The following is a 27,548-nucleotide window of genomic DNA, read 5'->3' as shown; positions in this document are numbered from 1 at the left end:
AAGAAGACTGGCCACTTTGCGAAAAGTAGGGACAGCCCAGCCAAAACAGCCCAGCATCAGTCGCATTCAAATAATTAAAACCCATTTGTTGCTTATTGTTTTACCCAAAAAAAAAGACATTTTTCATGTTTTTTTTTTTTTTTAAACCTGGAACTTTTCCATTGAAGGCCTAGAAAAACCTGGACAACCCAGCAAGTTTTAATTAGCAAAATAAGTAGACATCCTGTGATGATTGAATCATTTGCTTTACCTCAAATTCCATAATATTTCGTTTTTGTTAAAGTAGGGTAAATGATGGCTTCGGCAGCCATCGACTGTTTTCGGCAACCACAATTTAAACGTTAATTTCGATGTATTTTCTCACTAAAACACTTCGCTGAATGTATTTAAACGATTCCTTAGTCTTTCAGCTTCAATCCTAATACATTTTTACGACTGAGCAAACCTGTTATGCTAGGTGTTTCTTCAAAAGAAACATAAGCACATCAAAATACGGCTGATTTCGAGTTGCCGATAATAGAACAGCTGGTTAACACGCAGTTTAAACGGAAAGGTTGCCGAAGTAAAAGAGGCTGCCGACAATAGTCACACTCACCTGAGAAGTTTGGAGCGCCTTAAAAACGTTTTCAAACCGTTTTGGACAGTTTTGTTGATTGGAATGGATAGAATAGCTAGCAGCAGATGAATGTAAACAAACAGATACGTCATATGTGTGCGTGACACTGAGAAAATGCTAATAGAAGTGCGGAAGCTGCTTAGATTGACGAGAATACGTAAATTCCCCTATATAAAAGTATTTCATCCCACTGCGACATAGCAAGAAGTATAGTCGACTTGTTTCGCGCTCCGGTATTTCGGAAGTTTTCTCGGTATTCGGTTGGTTTAAATTATCAGTTTTTTCTCGCTTAGTGATTACTGGCATAGTACCCGGCTAAACAATTATCTGAAAGTGAGTTTTTCTGAGAAGAAAGTGTGGTTTTGAAAGAAAATTGTTCACTTGCAATTGGATATTCGCAAACCAATTTGCGCTTCATCGGTGCGTGATCACGCATACCTGCACACAGATCAGCGTCATCGAGTGTCAGCATCTGCCTCCGCATTTATACCGGTCATCCATCATCGTGTGTCCAGCTGAGTGCCGAGCCTCATACAAGCACACCACTACAAAGATCGCCCGCACACGCGCATCGAAGGTCACCCACGCTGCGCGTCACTCCGCTGCTGCTGTGTAATCACTCGGTGGTAGTAGTATAGCAGATAAGTTTATTTCCTGTTTCTTTCTCTCGCTCATCAGTTAAATTTAATTTTGTATTTCTGTGTTTGTAGTTTTTTTCTTTTTTTTTTTTTTTGTTTATTAATTTATTTGATAAGGCTCAACCGAATTAACTTAACAGAGCCGAGGATTCTTGGTCACTATACAATACATCTTAAAACTATAGTCAAAAGGTACACTGAAGTCTTTTTTTACACGGTTTTTTTTTACGCGGTTTTTTTTTACACGGTTTTTTTTACGACGATTTTCGAAATAACGCGGTTTTTTTTTACGCGGTTTTTTGAAATAACGCGGTTTTTTTTTACACGGTTTTTTGAAATAACGCGGTTAAAGAGCCAAAACATTCTAAGTGTTTTCTGAGGAATGGACTTAGCCAAAAAAACAAACTTGGAAGTATACATCGAGTGGATTCACCGGACAACATGAGTACATACAAATTTTCGGAACGGGAACGACGTGTAGAGGCCGGAAATCGATGATTCATGCCATTTTGGAATCCAAGATGGCGGCTTCCGGTTTTGTGAAAAACTGTCAAATAGCCAACAATATGGATATTTTTGGAACGGGAACGACGCGTAGAGGCCGGAAATCGATGATTCATGCCATTTTGGAATCCAAGATGGCGGCTTCCGGTTTTGTGAAAAACTGTCAAATAGCCAACAATATGGATATTTTTGGAACGGGAACGACGCGTAGAGGCCGGAAATCGATGATTCATGCCATTTTGGAATCCAAGATGGCGGCTTCCGGTTTTGTGAAACACTGTCAAATAGCCAACAATATGGATATTTTTGGAACGGGAACGACGCGTAGAGGCCGGAAATCGATGATTCATGCCATTTTGGAATCCAAGATGGCGGCTTCCAATTTTGTGAAAAACTGTCAAATAGCCAACAATATGGATATTTTCGGAACGGGAACGACGCGTAGAGGCCGGAAATCGATCATTCATGCCATTTTGGAATTCAAGATGGCGGCTTCCGGTTTTGTGAAAAACTGTCAAATAGCCAAAAATATGGATATTTTCGGAACCAAGACGACATCCAGAGGCCGGAAATCGATGATTCATGCCATTTTGGAATTCAAGATGGCGGCTTCCGGTTTTGTGAAAAACTGTCAAATAACCAACAATATGGATATTTTAGGAACCGAGACGACATCCAGAGGCTGGAAATCGATGATTCATGCCATTTTGGAATACAAAATGGCGGTTTCCGGTTTTGTGAAAAACTGTCAAATAGCCAACAATAAGGATATTTTTGGAACCGAGATGACATGCAGAGGCCAGAAATCGATGATTCATGCCATTTTGGAATTCAAGATGGCGGCTTCCGGTTTTGTGAAAAACTGTCAAATAGCCAACGATATGGATATTTTCGGAACGGGAACGACGCGTAGAGGCCGGAAATCGATGATTCATGCCATTTTGGAATCCAAGATGGCGGCTTCCGGTTTTGTGAAACACTGTCAAATAGCCAACAATATGGATATTTTTGGAACGGGAACGACGCGTAGAGGCCGGAAATCGATGATTCATGCCATTTTGGAATCCAAGATGGCGGCTTCCAATTTTGTGAAAAACTGTCAAATAGCCAACAATATGGATATTTTCGGAACGGGAACGACGCGTAGAGGCCGGAAATCGATCATTCATGCCATTTTGGAATTCAAGATGGCGGCTTCCGGTTTTGTGAAAAACTGTCAAATAGCCAAAAATATGGATATTTTCGGAACCAAGACGACATCCAGAGGCCGGAAATCGATGATTCATGCCATTTTGGAATTCAAGATGGCGGCTTCCGGTTTTGTGAAAAACTGTCAAATAACCAACAATATGGATATTTTAGGAACCGAGACGACATCCAGAGGCTGGAAATCGATGATTCATGCCATTTTGGAATACAAAATGGCGGTTTCCGGTTTTGTGAAAAACTGTCAAATAGCCAACAATAAGGATATTTTTGGAACCGAGATGACATGCAGAGGCCAGAAATCGATGATTCATGCCATTTTGGAATTCAAGATGGCGGCTTCCGGTTTTGTGAAAAACTGTCAAATAGCCAACGATATGGATATTTTCGGAACGGGAACGACGCGTAGAGGCCGGAAATCGATGATTCATGCCATTTTGGAATCCAAGATGGCGGCTTCCGGTTTTGTGAAAAACTGTCAAATAGCCAACCATATGGATATTTTTGGAACGGGAACGACGCGTAGAGGCCGGAAATCGATGATTCATGCCATTTTGGAATCCAAGATGGCGGCTTCCGGTTTTGTGAAAAACTGTCAAATAGCCAACAATATGGATATTTTTGGAACGGGAACGACGCGTAGAGGCCGGAAATCGATCATTCATGCCATTTTGGAATTCAAGATGGCGGCTTCCGGTTTTGTGAAAAACTGTCAAATAGCCAAAAATATGGATATTTTCGGAACCAAGACGACATCCAGAGGCCGGAAATCGATGATTCATGCCATTTTGGAATTCAAGATGGCGGCTTCCGGTTTTGTGAAAAACTGTCAAATAACCAACAATATGGATATTTTAGGAACCGAGACGACATCCAGAGGCTGGAAATCGATGATTCATGCCATTTTGGAATACAAAATGGCGGTTTCCGGTTTTGTGAAAAACTGTCAAATAGCCAACAATAAGGATATTTTTGGAACCGAGATGACATGCAGAGGCCAGAAATCGATGATTCATGCCATTTTGGAATTCAAGATGGCGGCTTCCGGTTTTGTGAAAAACTGTCAAATAGCCAACGATATGGATATTTTCGGAACGGGAACGACGCGTAGAGGCCGGAAATCGATGATTCATGCCATTTTGGAATCCAAGATGGCGGCTTCCGGTTTTGTGAAAAACTGTCAAATAGCCAACAATATGGATATTTTCGGAACGGGAACGACGTGTACAGGCCAGAAATCGATGATTCACGCAATTTTGGAATCCAAAATAGTGGCTTCCGGTTTGTGAATGTTTCAAAAAAATGTTATGCAACAAATTTTAATTAACTTTTTTTTTCGATAATCTGTAATTAATCTTCTTACATTTACAAGAACTTCATAAATTCAATGTTGAACAACATGTGATACCAGTGACTTGGTTGTGGAATGCATGTAGCACTAAAGGTTATACAGGTACGAGATTTGCTCAGCCGAGTTCGGTAGAAAAAAAAACTAATTGTGTGGATAGTACTTAACATAACAGGAACTGGGGTTGAAGTTGTCGCTGACCGAATAGTCAAAGTCATGAAACACAGTGAACGAAGAATCCTTGTCACTGAAATCGATGTTTAGCCAATAAGACATCATGGACACTGCCACTGCCAAAGTAACTCTAGTCGGAAACCTGACAGACTTAAATCTTATTTACATAACTAAGACTTATCGATACTTAATACAAGCAAATGATGAAATTAAAGCATACCCCGTCAGTCAATGCTAACCAGTATATTATTGCGGTAATGCTCTTCGACAGAGGAACCATGCCGTTAGTGCGAAGCATTTTTAGTCCACTGCACAGTGGTCCAGAATGCAGATTTAGGTGTAATGATATGTTTTGAGCCTGAAATTGGAACTTTAGACTAAAAGTCTCTTCTACAAAGTTGTTTTTTAAAGTTAGACCCTTATTTTTATGACAATGAATTCTAGGGTGGTTCTTATTATCATTAAAATCAAAAATATAACTTTTTTGTTTGAATAAATTAAGGTATACATTTTTCGGCAAAGTTATAGCTGAGCTAATTTCAAGCAACTTTGTAGAAAATAACTTTTTTGTATCTCTTAAATTGGCCGATATAGAGCTATTTTCTTGAATTGAGTTAGGGTGGCTCTTAAAAATACAGTTTTTTTGCTCTATTTATCTTATTTCGAATTTCTCAGCAAAGATGCCTGCAGATAACTTTTAGATCTTAAAAAGGCGCAAATTTTTAATGCACAAAGCTTGTCAATATCTTTCGCCGATCAAGAGTTATTGACGTTTTTATACTAAAAGTATGCACTTTTAAAATGTTAATATCTCTGTTGGGCGCAAACAAAAAAAAGTTTTTTTGCAGCATTTGAAAGAGCGTATGTTATTCTCAATAATATGAAAAAAATTGGAGGTATGTTATTTTTAAAACTCGTATAAAATCAATTTGAATTTATTCATATTTTTTACTATATTTGAGTATATCTTTTTTATTAGAAGAGATACAGGCAACAAATTCAGCTATAAAACATTCGTCTTAAAGAGTTTCAAAAGTCTCTAGAAGATGACTTTCATGATAAATTTCAAATAAAAAAGATGGATTTCATAGGACCACTCTAATGACAAATTTATATAAAATGTGCTAATACATTTATTTCAATATTTGAACATTTAGTGTCTTGGAAGAAGTTTTTGTTCTTAAAAATTCCCTTCTTTTGGTGTTTGCAAACGTCAGGGTGGTCCTCAAATTAGGAAATTTTTAAAACTAACTTTTTTGTTTTACAAAATATAAACATGTGTTGTTCAAAAAAGTTGTAGTTAAGTTACTTACAAGCAACTTTGTCGAGAAAATTTTTTTTCTATCTCTTAACGTTCTCATTTCAGAGTGATTTTTCGGAGTTGACTTAGGGTGTTCCTGGAAAAAATAGATTTTTAGCAATAACTTTTTTATTTGAAAATTCTCATGTAAATTATATTCTAGAGACTTTTAAAACTCTTTAAGACAAATGTTTTATAGCTTAATTTGTTGCCTGTATCTCTTCTAATAAAAAAGATATACTCAAATATAGTAAAAAATATGTATAAATTCAAATTGATTTTATACGAGTTTAAAAAATAACATACATTTATTTTTTTTCATATTATTGAGAATAACATACGCCCTTTCAAATGCTGCAAAAAAACTTTTTTTTTTGTTTGCCCCAACCAAAGATATGAACATTTGAAAAGTGCATATTTTTAGTATACAAACGTCAATAACTCTTGATCGGCGAAAGATATTGACAAGTTTTGCGCCTTTTTTAGATCTAAAAGTTATCTCAAGACTCCTTTGCTGAGAAATTCGAAATAAGATAAATAGAGCAAAAAACTGTTTTTTTAAGAGCCACCCTAACTCAATTCAAGAAAATAGCTCTATATCGGCCAATTTAAGAGATACAAAAAAGTTATTTCCAACAAAGTTGCTTAAAATTAGCTTAGCTATAACTTTGCCGAAGAATGTATACCTTAATTTATTCAAACAAAAAAGTTAGATTTTTGATTTGATTGATAATAAGAACCACCCTAGAATTCATTGCCATAAAAATGAGGGCCTAACTATAAGGAACAACTTTGTAGAAGAGACTTTTAGTCTAAAGTATCAATTTCAGGCTCAAAACATATCATTACACCTAAATCTGCACTCTGTACCACTGTGCACTGATACCAGCGCTCATTTCTGAAAAAAAAACTTATAATTTATTCATTGCTTGCAAAAAGAATAGATGAATCAGGGCACATGTATCAGTATAAATCAAATTATAAAACTCTATAGTGTGAAAAAAACCAACAAATTGAAAAATTTACTCGGAGTCGTATGTTTGCGAAAAGAATTATTTCGCGAAGTTCTCTTTGGCGCAATTCCAATTTGCAGAATCCTATTTTGCGGTATAAGGATAAAATTTCTGCAAGATAGGACATTACGCGAAATGGGATATTCTGCCAAATAATATTCCGCTTGATGAAATAGGTTACCCCGTAAATCGCTATTGAAATGCCACTGCCGTCAAACTACACTGGAGTCGCTTTTTACGCGGTTTTTTTTTACACGGTTTTTTTTTTACGCGGTTTTTTTTTACGCGGATTTCGGAATTTACGCGGTTTTTTTTTACGCGGATTCCGGAATTTACGCGGTTTTTTTTACGCGGATTTTGGTTTTTTTTTTACGCGGATTTCAGAATTGACGCGGTATATCGCTTTTTACGCGGTTTTTTCTTACACGTTTTTTTTTACCCGGTTTTTTTTTACGCGGATTTCGGAATTTACGCGGTTTTTTTTACGCGGATTCCGGAATTTACGCGGTTTTTTTTTTACGCGGGACGTATCACCCGCGTAAAAAGCGACTCCAGTGTATAGGGCGCCTTGATAATGTTGAGCCGACTCTTTCAATTAGTAATGGATGAAATGGTTTTGCAGAACATACATGTATACCACATTTTTTTTGACCATGTCAAACAGTGGAATTTAAATTGAAGTTTAATTTAAAGGGTCTACTTCAGTACATACCGTGCACTGGTAGTGGCAGTGTCCATGATGTCTTATTGGCTAAACATCGATTTCAGTGACAAGGATTCTTCGTTCACTGTGTTTCATAACTTTGACTATTCGGTCAGCGACAACTTCAACCCCAGTTCCTGTTATGTTAAGTACTATCCACACAATTAGTTTTTTTTTCTACCGAACTCGGCTGAGCAAATCTCGGCAGGCTATTACCACTTGTACCTGTACAACCTCTAGTGCTACATGTATTCCACAACCAAGTCACTGGTATCACATGTTGTTCAACATTGAATTTATGAAGTTCTTGTAAATGTAAGAAGATTAATTACAGATCATCGAAAAAAAATTAATTAAAATTTGTTGCATAACATTTTTTTGAAACATTCACAAACCGGAAGCCACCATTTTGGATTCCAAAATTGCGTGAATCATCGATTTCCGGCCTCTACACGTCGTTCCCGTTCCGAAAATATCCATATCGTTGGCTATTTGACAGTTTTTCACAAAACCGGAAGCCGCCATCTTGGATTCCAAAATGGCATGAATCATCGATTTCCGGCCTCTGCATGTCGTCTCGGTTCCGAAAATATCCATATCGTTGGCTATTTGACAGTTTTTCACAAAACCGGAAGCCGCCATCTTGGATTCCAAAATGGCATGAATCATCGATTTCCGGCCTCTGCATGTCGTCTCGGTTCCGAAAATATCCATATCGTTGGCTATTTGACAGATTTTCACAAAACCGGAAGCCGCCATCTTGGATTTCAAAATGGCATGAATGATCGATTTCCGGCCTCTGCATGTCGTCTCGGTTCCGAAAATATCCATATCGTTGGCTATTTGACAGATTTTCACAAAACCGGAAGCCGCCATCTTGGATTTCAAAATGGCATGAATGATCGATTTCCGGCCTCTGCATGTCGTCTCGGTTCCGAAAATATCCATATCGTTGGCTATTTGACAGTTTTTCACAAAACCGGAAGCCGCCATCTTGGATTCCAAAATGGCATGAATGATCGATTTCCGGCCTCTGCATGTCGTCTCGGTTCCGAAAATATCCATATCGTTGGCTATTTGACAGTTTTTCACAAAACCGGAAGCCGCCATCTTGGATTTCAAAATGGCATGAATCATCGATTTCCGGCCTCTACACGTCTAGATTATACCATGCAAGAGTGGAAATGGCTGAATTCCAACACAAACCTGGTTCATTGTCTGGCTTTGTGGAAGCCAGCTGCTTTCAAGATGGTTAGGATTTACAAATGAGAGAAAATTCCGTAATGGTGTGATCAAAGCATTCGGAAGGTCTTTACCTCCAGAAGAACTTTATCATGAACGAATATGTTCTAGGTGATCATGACTTACAAGTACCGAATAAAATTCCATGTACACTGCTCAGTTTTTTTGTTATGATGAATTTTGAAATAACACGGGTTTATCACACGGTTTTGTGAAACACATGGTCTTTTTTTACACGGTTTTTTGAAACAACGCGGTTTTTTTTTACACGGTTTTTTGAAACAACGCGGTTTTTTTTTACACGGTTTTTTGAAACAACGCGGTTTTTTTTTACGCGGTTTTTTGAAACAACGCGGTTTTTTTTTACGCGGTTTTTTGAAACAACGCGGTTTTTTTTTACACGGTTTTTTTTTACGCGGTACGTATCCCCCGTGTAAAAAAAGACTTGAGTGTACAACACAATAAACACTTTATCTTCCGCTATCCAAAAAGCCTCCTCCATCAGAACTGGAGCCGCTTCCAGTAGTTTCATTGTATGGCAAATTGTTGTACGCCAACGAGGGTCAGAGCGCGTCCATTGCAGCAATGGACGCAAAACGTGGTCAGCACTCATACACTCATCACGAAACGGTTGCTTTCCAAAGTCGACGACGCATCGACCGAAAGAACTGCTGATGAAGAACAATGAGGAGGACCACACAATGGTTGCTGCCAAGAAAACAGACGATCGCGTAGCACACATCGAGAGTGGCCTGCTTTTGTCGACAGCCGAGTGAACACTGTAGTTTTTTTCTGTTTATTGTGTCTGTGTGGTTTTAAGCATCGTTTCAGTGGTAGAGCGTTTAGCGCTCCCACTAGTACGGCAAAATGGACGTCTCGTCAGAAGACGATATGGACATTTTGTCGGAAGATGACACCAGTTTGCCACTCGATGGCAAGAAAAGACGAAAACGTCCTGTCATTCATGGTTCGTCTCAGAAAAGCCCCCGATCGCGAGCCTATCCAGATGACTCGACTGGGCCATGGGTTGTCTACTTTCAGCCCAAAAACAAACCTTTGAACTTGATGCAAATTTCCACTGATCTGACGAAGCGATACTCGGCCGTGACCGAAATCACGAAGGTTAGGCATAATAAACTTCGTGTTGTCGTTTCTAACCTGAAGCAGGCTAACGAGATTGCTGCCTCCCAGCTCTTTACGATTGAGTACAGGGTTTACATTCCAGCTCGTGATGTGGAGATCGAAGGTGTGGTCACCGAAGCGAGACTGACCCCCGAGATCTTGGAGAAGCAGGCGGTTGGCCGTTTCAAGAACCCCTTGCTCCCCCCGGTGAAGATACTGGATGTCCAAAAACTGGGCTCAGTATCTGTCAGCGAGGGTAAAAAGAGTTTTACCCCCACAGACTCGTTTCGCGTGACCTTTTCTGGTTCAGCCCTTCCTCAGTACATCGAGTTGGGAAAACTTCAGCTACCTGTGCGCTTGTTTGTTCCTCGGGTCATGATCTGCCAAAACTGCAAACAGTTGGGACATACGGCCTCTCACTGTGGCAGCAAGGCACGCTGTTCCAAATGCGGGGAGAAGCACGAGGATGGCGCCTGCACAGTCACGGCACCAAAATGCGTGTACTGCAAAGGATGTCCTCCTCATGGTCTCTCGTCGTGTCCGGTGTACAAACAACGCGGGGAAAAACTAGAGCGCTCTCTTAAAGAACGTTCCAGGCGGTCTTTTGAAGAAATGCTTAAGACAGCCAAGCCATCGACCAACGAAACAAATCCCTTCGCTCTTTTGTCAGATGACGAGTCTGGCTCTGACTTGGCTGAGGAGGGAGTTTCTTTCAGTTTTCCGAAAGGTTCTGCCCGGAAACGAAAACGCATCCGTTCGCGGAAAGTTGCAGATCAAGAACCCCAAATCAGCTTGCCCAAATCAAGGAGTGGTGGAAAAAAGGAGACTTCTACTCCTCCTGGATTCCGCAGAACTGATTATACCCAGGATTTTCCACCTCTCCCGGGGACATCCAAAACTCCCGATGCCCCAATTTTCAGAACACAAGCCCCTTCTTCATCTGGGTTGTTCTCATTTAATAACATTGTGGACAGTATCCTCAATTACCTCGATATTTCTGATCCTCTGAAGCAATCATCTCCTTCGATGGATAATTTTCCATACGAGGTCGGGGATTTGATCACTGTTCTACAGTGGAATTGTCGAAGTCTTATTCCTAAGATAGAATCGTTTAAGTTTTTGGTTCACAATAATGATTGTGATGCATTTGCTCTGTGTGAAACTTGGCTCTCTTCAGATATCGATCTTCCTTTTTATGATTTTAACATTATTCGACTGGATCGTGAGGATTCGCGTGGAGGAGGAGTACTTTTGGGGATCAAAAAGTGCCATTCCTTCTATAGAGTGAATCTTCCACAATTTCCAGGTATTGAAGTTGTCGCATGTCAGGCTTTTGTTAGAGGCAAGAGCCTTTGTATTGCTTCTGTGTATATTCCTCCCCGAGTTTCGATTAGTCAAAAACAACTTTCAGATATCTTGTCTGTGAGGACCACCCTAGCACAATACTATCACCGTAACAGCCGACCAGATGATGGCTCCGGCTATTGTACTGGCCATCGATCGACCAGCAGTTGATTGCAGATCACTTTCGCTTTCATTAGCACACGGGAGATGAGGTGGACGATGAGAGCGAGAGATTCGGTCTACGATTCGATCTCTTGTGAAACTCACCACATACACGATGGGATACTGGGATCGGGTTAGAGAGTAGATAACGGATATTTTGTATTTTAGTTGATAAGTGGCACAAGGTCGAAGACGGTCCTGCGAGACCGAGAAATATTATTGTAATTTGTGGTGTAGTCTGTTCAGAATAAATGTAGTGAAGTTAGAGTTTGTGTTTCGTACAAAACTTGTGTGTTAATGTTATTTGTATAATGAAGGAAGAACTTGTACCCTTCACCTGTTGTCCGTAATATGCGGTGAAGATTTGCGTGCCCATCACTGATCCGTTCCCTGTCGATCAATCATCGAACGATTGAGTTGGACACCAACAATCGTTGTTACGCTAGTGTAGAGCGTTCACCTCCACCGAAGTTTCTTCAGCAAGGACCCAGGTAAACCTACATAATTGGTCCTTCGAGCCGGATACCTGAGGACCGTGCCAGGACCCTAATCGTTCGATTGGCGCCATCGACGGACGGAATAGCCAGACCACACATCCATCGCACCATTGTATCCTGCGAAGAAGGGAGTGTCACCATCGTTCCGCGGGACAATTAGCGAGGCACAATCAGGCAGCAGCCATCTCGTCCTTCATCAATTGCCTGAAAGGTGATCCATTGTTGGAGGCTTAGCGCGCGCTTGGACTAAGCGCCGTTTGGATATGGAAACTGTCGGATGTTTGGAATTGGACTCGGTTTTCGTGCACTGACTTGGACATCGACTAGGACTGGACACTAACCAGGGACGGATTCCTGTTTCTCCAGGTAAATTAACACTTAGTGTATGTCCTACCGAAGTTAGGTGGTTTCGTGATTCTTACACCTCTCTTCGACTTCTCTTGATCTACCACACTACGACCAACCCATTGGTTCACCGATGACCGATCATTGACGATTGCGGTAATCTACGGTGCCACTACGAGCTACTATCCCTGGTGAAGAGTAATCCGACCACATACGTACCATTGCGCCGCCAGCCATCAGTGACGACGCCCATCGGCCGTGGTTATGGCCATCTTGTTCATCCGAACAAGGCATCCGACGGATTTCCACAACGAAGAGGGAGCACCATCATTCTATTGTCCGGGTGAGTCTATATAGAACTCTGTATATGTCTGCCGAAGCCTAGCAGCAGAAAATACACATTTTAATGGAAATTTGTATCCTCTTCGATTATTTGCGGACACATCCCTGATTTCCTCGCTGAGGTGAACTGCGATTTGAGTTTGAATTTCATTGCTGGGTTTTGCACCGCTGCTGGTTCTCTGGGTGAGTTGACCGCAGTATATGCCCGGCCGAAGTCGGATTCTAGTGGTACTACATTGGTTCCTCCTCCTCTTCTCCCAATTCTCGTTGGCATTCAATCGGAGTTTCGACATCTGGTGACATCATACGATAGGAGTTTTGACATCTGGCAAGTTCATTCAACGTTGATCATTGATTGATGTGTAGAAGTATTCGATCGATTGGACACTTGTGGAGCTGTTGGTTTCTCTAGGTGAGCTTCCTCAGTATATGTCCAGTCGAGGTTGGATATTTTTGAATACTACATGCTGGTTTCCTCTCCTCTTCATACGTTCCTTATTCGCTAATGAGCATTACCATCAATGTACCTGTGTCGTGACTGAAGCTTTGGTCAATTGTATTGCTGACTTTGGATCGTCGGAGGAATCGTTTGTTGTAAAGGTCAGTTAACATAGAATAGTGTGTGTCCACCGAAGCAAGGGACCACAGTATACTACAACGACACTTCTCTTCTCGTTCCGTATCAACTATACCGAGCTAACATCATGCCTACCAAGAAGCCGTGTACCAGGAAGTCGGTTCTGAAACTCCTCATTACTAAGCTGAAGGAGATTGAGTTGGCCTTCAAGGACATCTGGCGTTTCACGGAGAAAATCCAGGATACAACGACCACTACACAGATCAATCTACGGTTGGAGAAAATCGACGAACTGTGGGAGAGGTATGGTGCTACTCTCGTCGAGCTTAAATCGCAAGATGACTTCGACGATGAAAACGACGAATTCGAGATACAAAGACAGGAGTTTAGCGACCGTTACTATCAAGCAAAATCCATATTAATAGATCAGGCTAGGGACAGGCAGGAACCTACATCGTTGAACCAATCCATCCGTGGTGCTGAACCATCAGTAACAGCCACGCTTGATCACGTTCGTCTTCCGCAGATTAAGCTGCAATCGTTCAACGGGGAGATAGACGAGTGGTTGAGTTTCCGGGACTTATTCACTTCTTTGATCCAATGGAAGACGGATCTTCCAGAGGTAGAAAAGTTCCACTACTTGAAGGGATGTCTGCAAGGGGAACCGAAGACGTTGATCGATTCGTTGCAGATCACCGCTGCCAATTACCAAGTTGCATGGGCTATGCTGTTGAAGCGGTACAACAACAGCAAGCAACTGAAGAAACGCCAAATCCAATCTCTCCTCAAGTTACCCACCCTATCCAAGGAATCCGCTAACGAGTTGCATAGTCTAGTTGAAGGGTTCGAAAAGATTGTGCAAACGTTGGACCAGATTGTACAACCGGTTGACTACAAGGATCTCCTACTGGTTAATCTGTTGACGTCTCGTCTAGATCCGTCCACTCGCCGGGGTTGGGAAGAGTTTTCTTCGACCCAGGAACAGGACACCCTCAAGGAACTTCTCGAATTTCTCCAACGGCGAGTTCGCATATTGGAATCCTTACCGTCCAAGACTGCAGATCCTATGAAATCATCGAACCATCCACAACCACCAAGGCAAAGGAGCACTGCAGTCAGGACTAGCCTCAACACTGTCCAAGCGTCCGGATGGCGTTGTTTTGCCTGCGCTGGAAATCATCCACTGTTCCAGTGTGGCTCATTCCAACGGATGTCAGTGACGGATAAGGATTCGTTACTGCGGTCCCATTCGTTGTGTAGGAACTGCTTCAGACAAGGACATCAGGCAAGGGAATGTCAGTCGAAGTACTCGTGTCGGAATTTTAAGGGTCGACACCACACGTTGGTCTGCTTTAAACCGGATAGGGACTCCAACTCCAAGGCATCAACCAAGGGCAGCAACGTATCCAAGGAAGCTTCGGAATCCAGTCCATCCTCCAGACAATCAACATCCTCTTCCACTCCTCAAGTAGCTAACTTGTCAGCTACTGACAGCTTGGTGGTAGGTACAGTCCACCAGTGCTCATCCAAGGTTTTGCTGGCTACAGCGGTTGTCGTAGTTCAGGATGATGACGGCAATCGGATGCCAGCACGAGCTCTTCTAGATTCTGGATCGGAGAGCAATTTTATCTCAGAACGTCTCAGTCAGCGTCTGAAGATTACTCGCCGTAGGGTGGATATTTCGGTTCTTGGCATTGGTCAGGCAGCTACCAAGGTCAAGCAACAAGTCACGGCAATGGTTCGATCACGGTTGTCAGAGTATTCACGCCAAATGAACTTCCTAGTTTTGCCTAAGGTTACGGTGAACCTGCCGACTACCACCATCAACACATCCGGTTGGACACTTCCAGAAGGAATCGAGCTTGCTGATCCATCGTTCTGTATATCCTCAGGGGTGGATCTCGTCCTGGGAATAGAAGCATTCTTCGACTTCTTCGACTCGGGTAGGAAAATCTCGCTTGGAGAGCGACTTCCAGCGTTACACGATTCAGTCTTTGGTTGGGTAGTCAGTGGAGGATACACCGAAGGCAACCATAGTATGCAAATCAACTGCAACATGGCAACAACGGATCGTTTGGAGGAACTACTATCCCGATTTTGGTCCATAGAGGAGGTTGAGTCAATCAACAATTATTCTCCAGAAGAATCCCGCTGTGAAGCAATGTTTGCGAGTACGGTGCAGCGTGGAGCGGACGGCCGCTATTCTGTTTCCCTACCCAAGGACGAAAACGTCATTTCTCGGATGGGCGAATCTATGGAGTACGTGCAATTAGGTCACATGCGGAAGGTCGAAGGACAACAAGGATCCATTAAACGTTGTTTTCTTCCGCATCATCCGGTGGTGAAGGAGGCCAGCACCACCACCAAGGTTCGCGTGGTGTTTGACGCGTCTTGTAAAACGTCTACGGGATTGTCGTTGAACGATGCATTGCTGGTAGGGCCAGTAATACAGCAAGATCTTCGATCCATCATCCTTCGTTGCTGCACAAAGCAAATCATGTTAGTCGCCGACGTGGAGAAAATGTTCCGCCAGATCTTCGTTATTTCCATAGATCGACCACTCCAATCCATCTTCTGGCGTTCATCAACATTAGAGGAGGTAGGAATTTACGAGCTGAACACTGTCACTTACGGAACGAAACCAGCTCCGTTCCTAGCAACTCGCACACTCAACCAGATGGCAATCGACGAAGGCTATCGATATCCATTGGCAGTTGCTGCGATTACCGAAGATACGTATATGGATGACGTGATAACGGGCTGCGATACTCTGGAGGAGGCCAAGAAGCTGCAGATTCAGCTAGACGGAATGACGAGCAGCGGTGGTTTTCGGCTCAGAAAATGGGCATCCAACTGTGCAGAAGTCTTGCACGGAATTCCCGAAGAGAATCTTGCGATCCGTGCATCCGAAGGAATCAATCTCGATCCAGACCCTTCCGTCAAGGCGTTAGGACTAACATGGCTCCCTAATTCCGACGTTTTCCGATTTCAGTTTGAAATTCCGCCGATCAATCCAGACGAAGTACTCACCAAACGTCAGGTCCTCTCGATCATCGCCACCTTGTTTGATCCATTGGGATTCATCGGTGCCACTATTACAGCTGCTAAGGTCTTCATGCAGCTTTTGTGGACTTTGGAGGATGAAGACGGCAAGAGGTTAAATTGGGATAAGCCGATACCTTCAATGGTGGGTGAGTCTTGGAGAAATTTTCACGTCCAACTACCGATCCTCAACGATATCCGCATAGATCGTTGTGTGATCATTCCTCAAGCCATGGAGATCGAGATTCACTGCTTCTCGGATGCGTCGATGAAGGCATACGGTGGATGCCTATATATTCGAAGCCAGGATCAGGATGGAAATGTCAAGGTTCAACTACTCACTTCCAAATCCAAGGTTGCTCCTCTGAAATCCCAATCAATTCCTCGATTGGAGCTTTGTGGTGCACTGGTAGCTGCACAAGTTTTCGAGAAGGTTCTACAGGCTACCAAACTTACTGTTCGCACGACGTTTTGGGTAGATTCAACGTGTGCTCTTCGCTGGATACAGGCTTCTCCGTCTACTTGGTCTGTATTCGTCGTAAACAGAGTAGCGAAAATCCAGGCGATTACGGAAGGTTGCGAATGGAGGCACATTGCGGGTGCTGACAATCCGGCAGATTTGGTTTCGAGGGGAATCGGACCGAAAGAGATACTCAACAACAATTTTTGGTGGCATGGGCCGAGCTGGCTAGCTCAGGATCGAAACACTTGGCCAATCTCAGCGAACCTTCTGTCTGAGGGGGTGTTCGAAGAGGAAAAAAGACGAACGGCAGTTGTCACCTCAGCTTCAGCGGTTGAAGAGTTCAACGAATGGTTCATTTCCAAGTCAACTTCCTACACAGTACTGGTTCGGCGCATCGCCATATGGTTGCGATTGATGCGGTCACTTCGAAACTCAAGGGAAAATCGATCGACTGGATTCCTGTCGTCAGACGAGTTACGCAAGGCGGAGTTCGTTCTCATTCGGAAGGTCCAGAAAGAAACGTTTCCAGAAGAGCTGAAGGCTGTTAGGAGGAATGAACCTGTATCCAGAAGGTCACCCTTGCGCTGGTATAGCCCGTTTATTTGCGAAGAAGGCATTTTGAGGATTGGTGGGCGTTTGAAGAATTCCAGAGAGTCTGACGCCACCAAGCACCCTATGATACTGCCAGCACGTCATCGTTGTACCAAGATGGTTTTTGAGCAATATCACCTTCGTTTGCTTCACGCTGGTCCGCAAATTTTGTTGGGATCGATCCGTCAACGTTTCTGGCCATTAGGAGGAAGAAATGTTGCTAGACAGGTAGTCCATCAGTGTCTAACGTGCTTCAGGTCGAAACCAAAGCTGGTGCAGCAATTCATGGGAGAGTTACCTGCATCGAGAGTCACAGTTTCTCGCCCCTTCTCGAAAACTGGTGTTGACTACTTCGGGCCGGTTTATATTCGGCCAGGACCACGTCGTGTTGCTGTCAAGGCATACGTGTCCATTTTTGTATGTATGTGTACGAAGGCCGTGCACATCGAACTGGTGTCTGACTTGTCCACCGACAGGTTCCTGCAAGCACTCCGACGTTTCATCGCACGTAGAGGAAGGTGTACCGATTTGTATTCGGACAACGGCACTAATTTCGTTGGAGCCCGAAATCAGCTGCAGGAACTGTTTACATTATGGAAGGAGAGACAACATCGAGATCAGGTGTCTAGGTTCTGCGCTGATGAAGGGATCGAATGGCACTTCAACCCTCCCAGCGCACCCCACTTCGGAGGACTGTGGGAAGCAGCGGTTCGATCGGCTAAACACCATATACTACGGGTCATTGGTTATAACCCAGTTACACTGGAAGATATGAACACGCTGCTGGTTCAGGTAGAGGGTTGTTTGAACTCCAGACCCCTAACACCGATGTCTGACGATCCAAATGATCTCGAACCGTTAACCCCAGCTCATTTCTTGGTTGGAACCTCTCTACAATCTTTTCCCGAAGAAGATCTGCGAACGGTGCCAACAAATCGACTGAAGCATTGGCAGGCAGTTCAGCAGCAGTTGCAACACTTCTGGGATAGATGGAAGCGAGAATACCTTTGCCAGCTGCAAGGTAGATCAAGGCGATGGAATCCACCTGCGGCAATCGAAGTAGGAAGGCTCGTCATCGTGCAGGATAATAATCAACCACCGATGCGTTGGCGTATGGGTCGAATTGTCCAAGTACATCCCGGTAGCGACGGTGTTGTAAGAGTAGTTACACTCAAAACTGGATCAGGAGCATTGAAGCGGCCAGTCGAGAAGATTTGTTTGTTACCTGTTGCAGAGTCGACCCACGATATCGAATTATAATTTTGTATACCTTTCCCCTATCCCATCCCAATCGAAGAGGATTCTTTATTTTCAGAAACGGATATTTCTGGGTGGGTGAGCATGTCTGTGAGGACCACCCTAGCACAATACTATCACCGTAACAGCCGACCAGATGATGGCTCCGGCTATTGTACTGGCCATCGATCGACCAGCAGTTGATTGCAGATCACTTTCGCTTTCATTAGCACACGGGAGATGAGGTGGACGATGAGAGCGAGAGATTCGGTCTACGATTCGATCTCTTGTGAAACTCACCACATACACGATGGGATACTGGGATCGGGTTAGAGAGTAGATAACGGATATTTTGTATTTTAGTTGATAAGTGGCACAAGGTCGAAGACGGTCCTGCGAGACCGAGAAATATTATTGTAATTTGTGGTGTAGTCTGTTCAGAATAAATGTAGTGAAGTTAGAGTTTGTGTTTCGTACAAAACTTGTGTGTTAATGTTATTTGTATAATGAAGGAAGAACTTGTACCCTTCACCTGTTGTCCGTAATATGCGGTGAAGATTTGCGTGCCCATCACTGATCCGTTCCCTGTCGATCAATCATCGAACGATTGAGTTGGACACCAACAATCGTTGTTACGCTAGTGTAGAGCGTTCACCTCCACCGAAGTTTCTTCAGCAAGGACCCAGGTAAACCTACATATCTGTTCAGTACTTCCTGCTCCACGGTTGATTATGGGAGATTTTAATTCCCACGGTACAGGCTGGGGGAACTGTATGATGACAACCGTTCTACTTTGATATATGACCTCTGTGATAACTTCAATATGACAATTCTTAACAATGGAGAAGTAACACGTCTGGCTGGTCCATCTTCAAATGGAAGTAGATTAGACCTCACACTTTGCTCTAATTCATTATCGTTGGATTGCACGTGCACAGCAAAAAAATAATTTTGATATCACGTCAAAGTGGATGCACTACAATCATGTCGAAAATATGGTGTAATATTACTTGCTAAAAAGGACAAAATTATCATTAATACAATGCATGAACTGACATTACGCTGCTTTTACTGCATTTGTTTATTTATGTGGTCATAAAAATTACATGAAATTTTCGACATGATTGTAGTGCATCCACTTTGATGTGATACCAAAATTATTTTTTTGCTGTGTGGAATGTGATCCAGGATCCCCACGGTAGCGATCACTTGCCGATCGGCATTTCGATTGCCAGTGGGTTCAATTCGTCGGAATCCGTTAACGTCGCGTACGACCTCACCCGTAATATCGATTGGACAACGTTCAAGACCGCGATAGATGAAGCCGTGTCGTCGGTAGAAGAGCTTCCACCGTTGGAGGAATATAACTTCCTCTCCAATCTGATCTTGGACAGCGCGCTTCGAGCTCAAACTCAGCCGGTTCCAGGAACGTTTTTTCGTAGGAAACCTCCTACCCCTTGGTGGGACCAGTAATGCACTGAGGTTTATCGTAAAAAGTCCGACGCGTTTAAGCTTTTCCGGAAACGCGGAACACCCGAGTATTTCGAAGCGTACTCGACTCTTGAACACGAACTCAAGAGCCTCATCAAAGCCAAGAAACGCGGATACTGGCGGCAATTCGTGGACGGTTTATCGCGCGAAACGTCGATGAATACGCTTTGGAACACGGCGCGAAGGATGCGTAACCGGTCTTCAAACAACGAGAGCGAGGAGTACTTGGATCGGTGGATTCTCAAGTTCGCGCGAAAAGTATGTCCTGATTCCGTGCCGGCACAGATGATTCCTCGCGAAACGACGAATTCGGTAGACGAGATCAGCCAGCCTTTTTCAATGCTGGAGCTCTCACTCGCCCTCCTTTCGTGTCGCAATTCGGCTCCGGGGGCTGATAGGATCAAGTTCGACTTATTGAAGAACCTCCCAGACGTCGCTAAGAGGCGCATGTTGAACTTGTTTTGTCAGTTCCTGGAGTTCAATATTGTTCCAGATGATTGGAGGCGAGTGAGAGTTATATCCATTAAAAAGCCTGGAAAACCCGCGTCAGATCATAACTCGTATCGTCCCATCGCGATGTTATCGTGCATTCGAAAATTGTTGGAGAAAATGATCCTTTTTCGCCTCGACAAATGGGTTGAGACGAACCACCTACTCTCAGATACTCAATTTGGCTTCCGTAGGGGTAAGGGAACAAACGACTGTCTCGCGTTGCTTTCCACAGAAATCCAGTTGGCTTTTGCTAAAAAAGAGCAAATGGCTTCTGTGTTCTTGGATATTAAGGGGGCTTTTGATTCAGTATCGGTTGAAGTCCTTTCAGAGAAACTCCATGTTTGTGGATTGTCTCCATTAATTAATAATTTTTTGTACAATTTGCTGTCAGAAAAACATATGAGCTTTTCTCATGGAAACTCTACAGCTTTTCGATTTAGCTACATGGGTCTCCCCCAAGGCTCATGTTTAAGCCCCCTTTTGTACAATTTCTACGTTAGAGAAATTGACAATTGTCTTAGTGACAATTGCACGTTGAGACAACTTGCAGATGATGGCGTAGTGTCTATCACAGGGCCAAAAGAGGTTGACCTGCAAGGACCCTTACAGGATACCTTAGACAATTTGTCTTCTTGGGCTATTCAGCTAGGTATCGAATTCTCCACGGAGAAAACTGAGTTGGTCGTTTTTTCTAGGAAGCATAGCCCAGCACAACCGAAGCTTCATCTTTTGGGTAAGCCGATCACTCATTCCATGTCTTTCAAATATCTTGGGGTCTGGTTCGATTCCAAATGCACCTGGAGATCCCACATTGAGTATCTGAGACGAAAATGCCAACAAAGGATCAATTTTCTCCGAACAATTACCGGAACGTGGTGGGAAGCTCATCCGCAAGATCTTCTAACGTTGTACCGGACAACGATTTTATTGGTTTTAGAGTACGGTAGTTTTTGCTTCCAGTCGGCGGCTAAAACTCACATCATCAAACTGGAACGTATCTAGTATCGTTGTCTTCGTATCGCGTTAGGATGCATGCACTCGACTCATACGATGAGTCTCGAAGTGTTGGCGGGCATGTTGCCACTATCGGATCGGTTTTCGGAATTGTCCCTCAGGCTCCTCACCCGTTGTGAAGTTATGAACCCACTGGTAATCGAAAACTTTGAGAAGCTTCTTGAGCTAAACCCTCAAACTCATTTTATGTCATTGTACTACGTGTACATAACTCAGGATGTCAGCCCTTCACAGCATAATCCCCATCGTGTATGCTTCTCCGACTTCGGTAATTCAGTTAGTTTTGATTTATCTATGACGCGGAAGATTCGTGGAATCCCAGAACATCATCGTTCCATGATTGTTCCGTCAATTTACGCTGCAAAGTTTGGCCAAGTTGATTCCGCAAGATCGTTCTTCACAGATGGATCATTAATAGAGTCGTCCGCTGGTTTTGGTATTTTTAACGAATTTCATAGCGCCTCTCGAATGCTTCAACCTCCTTGTTCCGTATATGTTGCTGAACTGGCGGCAATACACTATACGCTAAAAACGATCGCCTCACTTGCACCAGATCACTATTTTATTTTTACGGATAGTCTCAGTTCTGTCGAGGCTATTCGATCCATGAGGCCGGTAAAGCACTCCTCGTATTTTCTCATGAAAATACGAGAGCTTCTGAGTGCTTTATCTTTAAGATCTTTTGTCATCACCTTTGCATGGATCCCATCTCATTGCTCGATTCCGGGCAATGAGAAGGCGGACTCACTTGCTAAGGTGGGCGCTATGCAAGGCGATATTTACGATCGACAAATCGCCTACAATGAATTTTTCTTCATTTATCGTCAACAGTCGCTCGCCAGCTGGCAAAATAAATGGAGTGAAGGAAGTTTCGGACGATGGCTATTCTCGATCATCCCTAAGGTGTCGAAGAGTCCTTGGTTCAAGGGGTTGGATGTGCGTCGAGACTTCATTCGTCTGATGTCTCGCCTCATGTCCAATCACTATTCGTTAAACGCTCACTTGTTTCGTGTTGGGCTGGGAGACAGCAATCTCTGTGAATGTGGACAAGGTTACCAAGACGCCGATCACATCCTTTGGTCTTGTGCTGAGCATCGTGGAGTCAGATTTGAGCTGTGCGATTCGCTTCGGGCTCGAGGTAGACAACCTAATGTTCCAGTTTGGGATATTTTGGCTAGACGTGATCTGGAGTTTATGAAACTCATATATGTTTACTTTAAGAATACTAACCTTAGATTGTAAGTTTGATTAACCTTGTGTTTAGTTTGTGTATTGTGCGTGTAGTTTTTTTTTTAATGTTTGTTTTCAAGATGAATAGAAATAAGTTCATGTGTTAGGATTAATTAAATATTTGTATAATAAATCATATTTCAAACCTCCTTCTCCCTTTTCCCATCCAAAAAAAAATTAAATCTACACTAACCTCGAGACGACCGCGAGTACTCGGTCCAGTTCCTTTAACTTTAAATTTAAGACAGTAATAATGTATAACGCAAAGGATAACTCAGCTCTGTAAAGTTTATTGGATTGAGCCTGTGCAAATAAATTAATATAAAAAAATATATAAAAGTATTTTTCCATTAAAAAAAATTGTCAATGTAAAAGTTTTTCAATGCATCGAATCTCTCTGGGCGCCACTGAATGTAATATCGAAATGTGACTCAGACACAGCGCCATCCAATTCAATCCACTGGAATTGATCCCACGCAATTTCATCTTTACCGCAGCGCTGTTCGAACCGCGGTAATGAGTTGTTTTCGCTTGTTACGACGATGGCGGCGCGGCGTCTTATAACAAGATCGCTGACCATACACGGTACTTACCGTTTCGCCTAGATACATCGTAGGTAGCTACTTAATAGGCGCGAGTAAGTACACATAAATTGACCAATGTTCCCGGCCGACCTGGGAGCTGATTTAGGGTGTATGTACGTCATACACAGCCGGAGTAGATCTAAATGACCCTGGCGCATACTTTTGGGCATCTAATTTTCGCTCATTAGGCCTACATTTCCCTGCCGCTCGCCACTAGCGCTGTGCTGATGGTAGAGTTTGGTCGAACTTTCCGATGAATTTAAATGCTTCAAACGATTTGATGCGCAATGGTTGATTCTTTAAGGTAGTCGAAAAAAAAAATCGTTTCTGCTGATCGAGGTTTAATCGAGAATTCAAGATACCGCTCCACGATGACCACCGCCAATGCAGGGAGCAGTTGTACAACCGATCTTCTTGTTCTTTAAATCTCCAACACTCAGCAGTAGGGGAATGGTCGATCGCCGTCCATGATAATTTTTAGTTGACTCATCGTCGTCCATTCCATACGATCGATCAGATCTACCGATGATCGAAGGGAGAAAGAAGGTAGCTCTTTTATAGAGCAGCAAGATCTGCACTATCATCACCGGCTATAATTTTCGCTCGGCTCCAAGTCTTGTCTGAACATTTCCCTTCCCGATTTGAACCTCTTTCGGGCTAGATTTTGGGCGCACTTTGGCCCAATGTGTGCTGCGGCTTTGGCATCGGCGTCGGCGGTGGCGGCGCTATAATAAGGGCAAAATATAGCAATAATTGACTTATTGACGCGCATCATTACCAATCAACCGTGTATCGATGAGAGGGAGATAGAGAGAGAGAGAGCCGGATGCAAAGGAAGGAAAGTTTTACCGTTAGGATTATTGGCCCCCAAATCGATTTACCCCAGACTATCGGGGAGCAACGGGCCTTCGGGGTGATTGTTATTGGTTCGAACTGTTATTTTTTCGGAGGTCTAGTCTCGCTCGAGTGCCGACGATGGTGGCAAATTAGATTTCCGAAAATGATTGATCAGATTCAACATGACGACGACGATCAGTGGAGGATGATCTGATCCGAGGACGACGGTTGCAGTGCGGGGGAAAGTTGCTCGGATTGATTACTGGGTCTGCTACCAATCGGCAGTTTCGGAAGGCGCACTCTTTTGGCCCCTGTTGGCGGTGAAATGTTGCCTACTGATTGGTGATCGCTGCTGGCGCCTGTATCCTGACTAATTTGGTGAAATTGTATTCCCAGAACGGTATTGTGCTGCTTAATTTTGGAGCAGCTGTCGAATTAGGCTTAGACAATTTCCATAACAGAGAGGCAAGAATTTGTTTTGCCGATGAATTTCATCCAAAATTGATAACATTTATTTTATTTCGACATGAGAAAATCTAATGGCATGTTTCGTACGCTTGTAGAATGATTTAAAGATGGACATTTCGGTTGCTAATATATGCACCAAATTGATAATGTTGTTGTGCCGGACCGTTAATGGGTCTACTAACCTGGTAAACAATCTACAAATAAATTATAACTTTCGGTGATTAGGACAGCCTTGAAAATCTGGTCCGTTATATTTGATAAAATAATTGTCTAATGAATGCTCAGAAATGTTTTAAAGTTCCAAACAAATAATTAGGAACACTGTAAATTACTGCGAAGTTTTCTGAATAAATTAAGTTATAACCACATTTACAGTTAATTATTACACATTTTTATTTGATCTGCCTTGAAAACAGTGATCCAGCCATACAGCCTGCCTGATTGATAGTTAGGGGCTGTTCATTAACTACGTAGACAGTTTTTTTTGAATTCTTGACCCGAGGGGAAATAATTAAAAAAAATGCAATAATTTTTAATAATTTTGAATTTTTTGTAAAAAATAAAATAATTTTTTACGGTATTTATTTTTTCTTGAAAGGCACAATACTTGTCCGCAACTTTGCCCAAGACACCATCTCGATCAAACAAATCGTTCGTGAGATATATGTTTTTCTATTAATGTGTATCATTTTTGCATAAGCCCTTTTCAAGTGTTAATCGTGTACAAAACTAGGGAACCAAATATGTAAAATGGCAGGTTGGACAATAACAAACAACTGTGTATAATAACAAGTAATTCTAAAAACATCGATCCGAAACGATTTGTGAATCTGTGTTTTTTGTTTTTTTTTTTTTATATACAGGGGGGAATCTGCTCACAGACACAGACTGGTATCCGCTCCGCATATCGCTAGCATAACGCTCATTACTGGCTCGAAGCGTGGACAGGCGAACACAACGTGTTCCGCCGTCTCTTCGACACCAGCGCACGCGGGGCAGGTGGAAGTACTTGCATGTCCGAACCTATGCAAGTAACTCCTAAAGCAACCATGGCCTGACAGGAGCTGTGTCAGGTGGAAGTTTACTTCCCCATGGCGCCTGTTAACCCAGCTTGATACGAAAGGTATCAAGCGGTAGGTCTACCTCCCCTTTGTGGAGTTTTCCCGCTCCGACTACCACCTCGCAATCGATACCACGCGCGCGTTGTTGCGCACCCCTCGAACAGTCCTCGTGTCGTAGCACTCCACATCCTCCTTGATGATTAGGCCGATTGGCATCATTCCTGCTATGACACAGACGGCCTCCCTCGAGATGGTGCGGTATGCACTGGCCACCCTCAAGCACATTAGCCTATGTGTACTCTCTAATTTCCGCCTGTGGCAGTCAGTATCCAGTACCGCAACCCACGCCGGGCCTCCGTATCTGAGGATAGATACTACGACCCCGGCGAGGAGCCTGCGCTTACTGGCACTCACCGCCGCGCTGTTTAATATCGTGCGGGATAATGCCCCCACAGCCGTAGACGCTCTCTTGCAGGTGTACTCGACGTGGCAGCCGAAGCTGAGCTTATCATCGAGCATAACCCCCAAGAGTTTCAGAGAGCGCACAGACCTAATTGTGCTCTCGCCAACTGTCAACGTCGCATACTGCACCGACATGCGATTGTTGACTACGACCACCTCCGTCTTGTGATGGGCAAGCTCCAGTTTCTTGGATCTCATCCATTCCTCCACAAGCTTAACGGAGTGAGCCGCTGTTAGCTCTAACTCTTCGAGGGATTCCCGTAGACTACCAGGGAATCTTATCCTCAACACTCCATCTTACATGACGTTCCATAGCACCGGGCCCAGGATGGAGCCTTGTGGCAGTCCTGCCATCTTCTGTGTCCTACTTCAACACACGATTCTGGAAGTAGCTTTCCAAAATCTTGTGCAGCCCTCCGGGGATTCGGAGTTGGTGTAGCGTGCGGGCTATCGCCCCCCAGCACGCGCTGTTGAGCGCGTTCTTCACATCTAAAGTAACCACCGCGCAGTAACGAATGCCCCTTCGTTACCGATGGACCACCTCTGCCGTCTGGATGACGCCGCGGATGGCTTCCACCGTAGATCTGCCTTTTCGGAACCCCGTACTGGCTGCTTGACAGGCCGTCTACACCTTCGGTGAAAGCCAACAGCCTATTGAGCATAACCCTTACAAGCAGTTTACCAGTGATGTCCAGCAAACAGATGGGCAGCATACAGGCGGGTCCCCAGAGGGTTTTCCTGACTTCGGGAGAAGTACCAGCCTCTGATGTTTCCACGCATCTGGGAAGATGCCTACGTCCAGACAGGTCTGAAATACAGACCTGAACATGTCTGGATTTTCCGCAACGGCCGCCCTCAGAGCCACAACCGGGATCCCATCCGAGCCCGGGGCCTTGTTCACCACCAGCGACTTGGCAATGTCGGTCAGTTCACTGTTAGTCACTCTAGACGCCAGCATCGCCGGCGATCTCTCCGGGGGTGCCACCACACTACGGGTCTTGGCCATGACCACTTTATAGGCATCCCCTAGGGGTTCGTGTTAGCGCTTTGGCATAAGCTGTCGAAGCACGCGCGCTTGCATCTGGCGATCTCTTTGTTGAGGCACGGCGTTCCTCTCGAGATTCGGCCGTACGAGCCCGTTGCATCCTCCTTCTCCCGCCTCAGTGCTTCACTGAAGAACGACGTCCGCCAGCCTCGAGCGCAGGAGGGACTTCCTCCTGCCACTTGCCTCTCCCCTTGCCCCACACTGTAGCGAATCGCCTGATGATCGCTGTGGGTGTAACCCTCATCGACCCTCCAGTGTAGGTTGCCCTCCAAACACGGGCTGCAGTACGTCACGTCAATGACGGATTCTGCACCATTCCTTCTGTAGGTACTGACCGAACCGGTGTTGGATAGTACAACGTCCAGTTTGGCCATTGCCTCCAGTAGGATGCATCCTCTC

General features: G+C 43.8%; 1 protein-coding gene across 1 annotated transcript; it reads left to right on the top strand.

Annotated features, from left to right (window-relative positions):
• The first annotated feature begins 13,260 nt into the window (after positions 1–13,260).
• Positions 13,261–26,273, top strand: LOC135710862 (uncharacterized). The gene is made up of 2 exons (XM_065233555.1): positions 13,261–17,181; positions 25,965–26,273. The coding sequence occupies exons 1-2, from the start codon at positions 13,261–13,263 to the stop codon at positions 26,271–26,273; spliced, it is 4,230 nt and encodes a 1,409-aa protein (XP_065089627.1).
• The last annotated feature ends 1,275 nt before the right edge of the window (positions 26,274–27,548 follow it).

This window comes from Ochlerotatus camptorhynchus, unplaced genomic scaffold, assembly GCF_037179485.1.
Source record: "Ochlerotatus camptorhynchus isolate MF236.1 unplaced genomic scaffold, CSIRO-AGI_Acam_v1.1 ptg000404l, whole genome shotgun sequence".
Classification (NCBI taxonomy): Eukaryota; Metazoa; Arthropoda; class Insecta; order Diptera; family Culicidae; genus Ochlerotatus; species Ochlerotatus camptorhynchus.
Note: the sequence above shows the minus strand (reverse complement) of the source record. Positions and strands in the feature narration are given on the sequence as shown.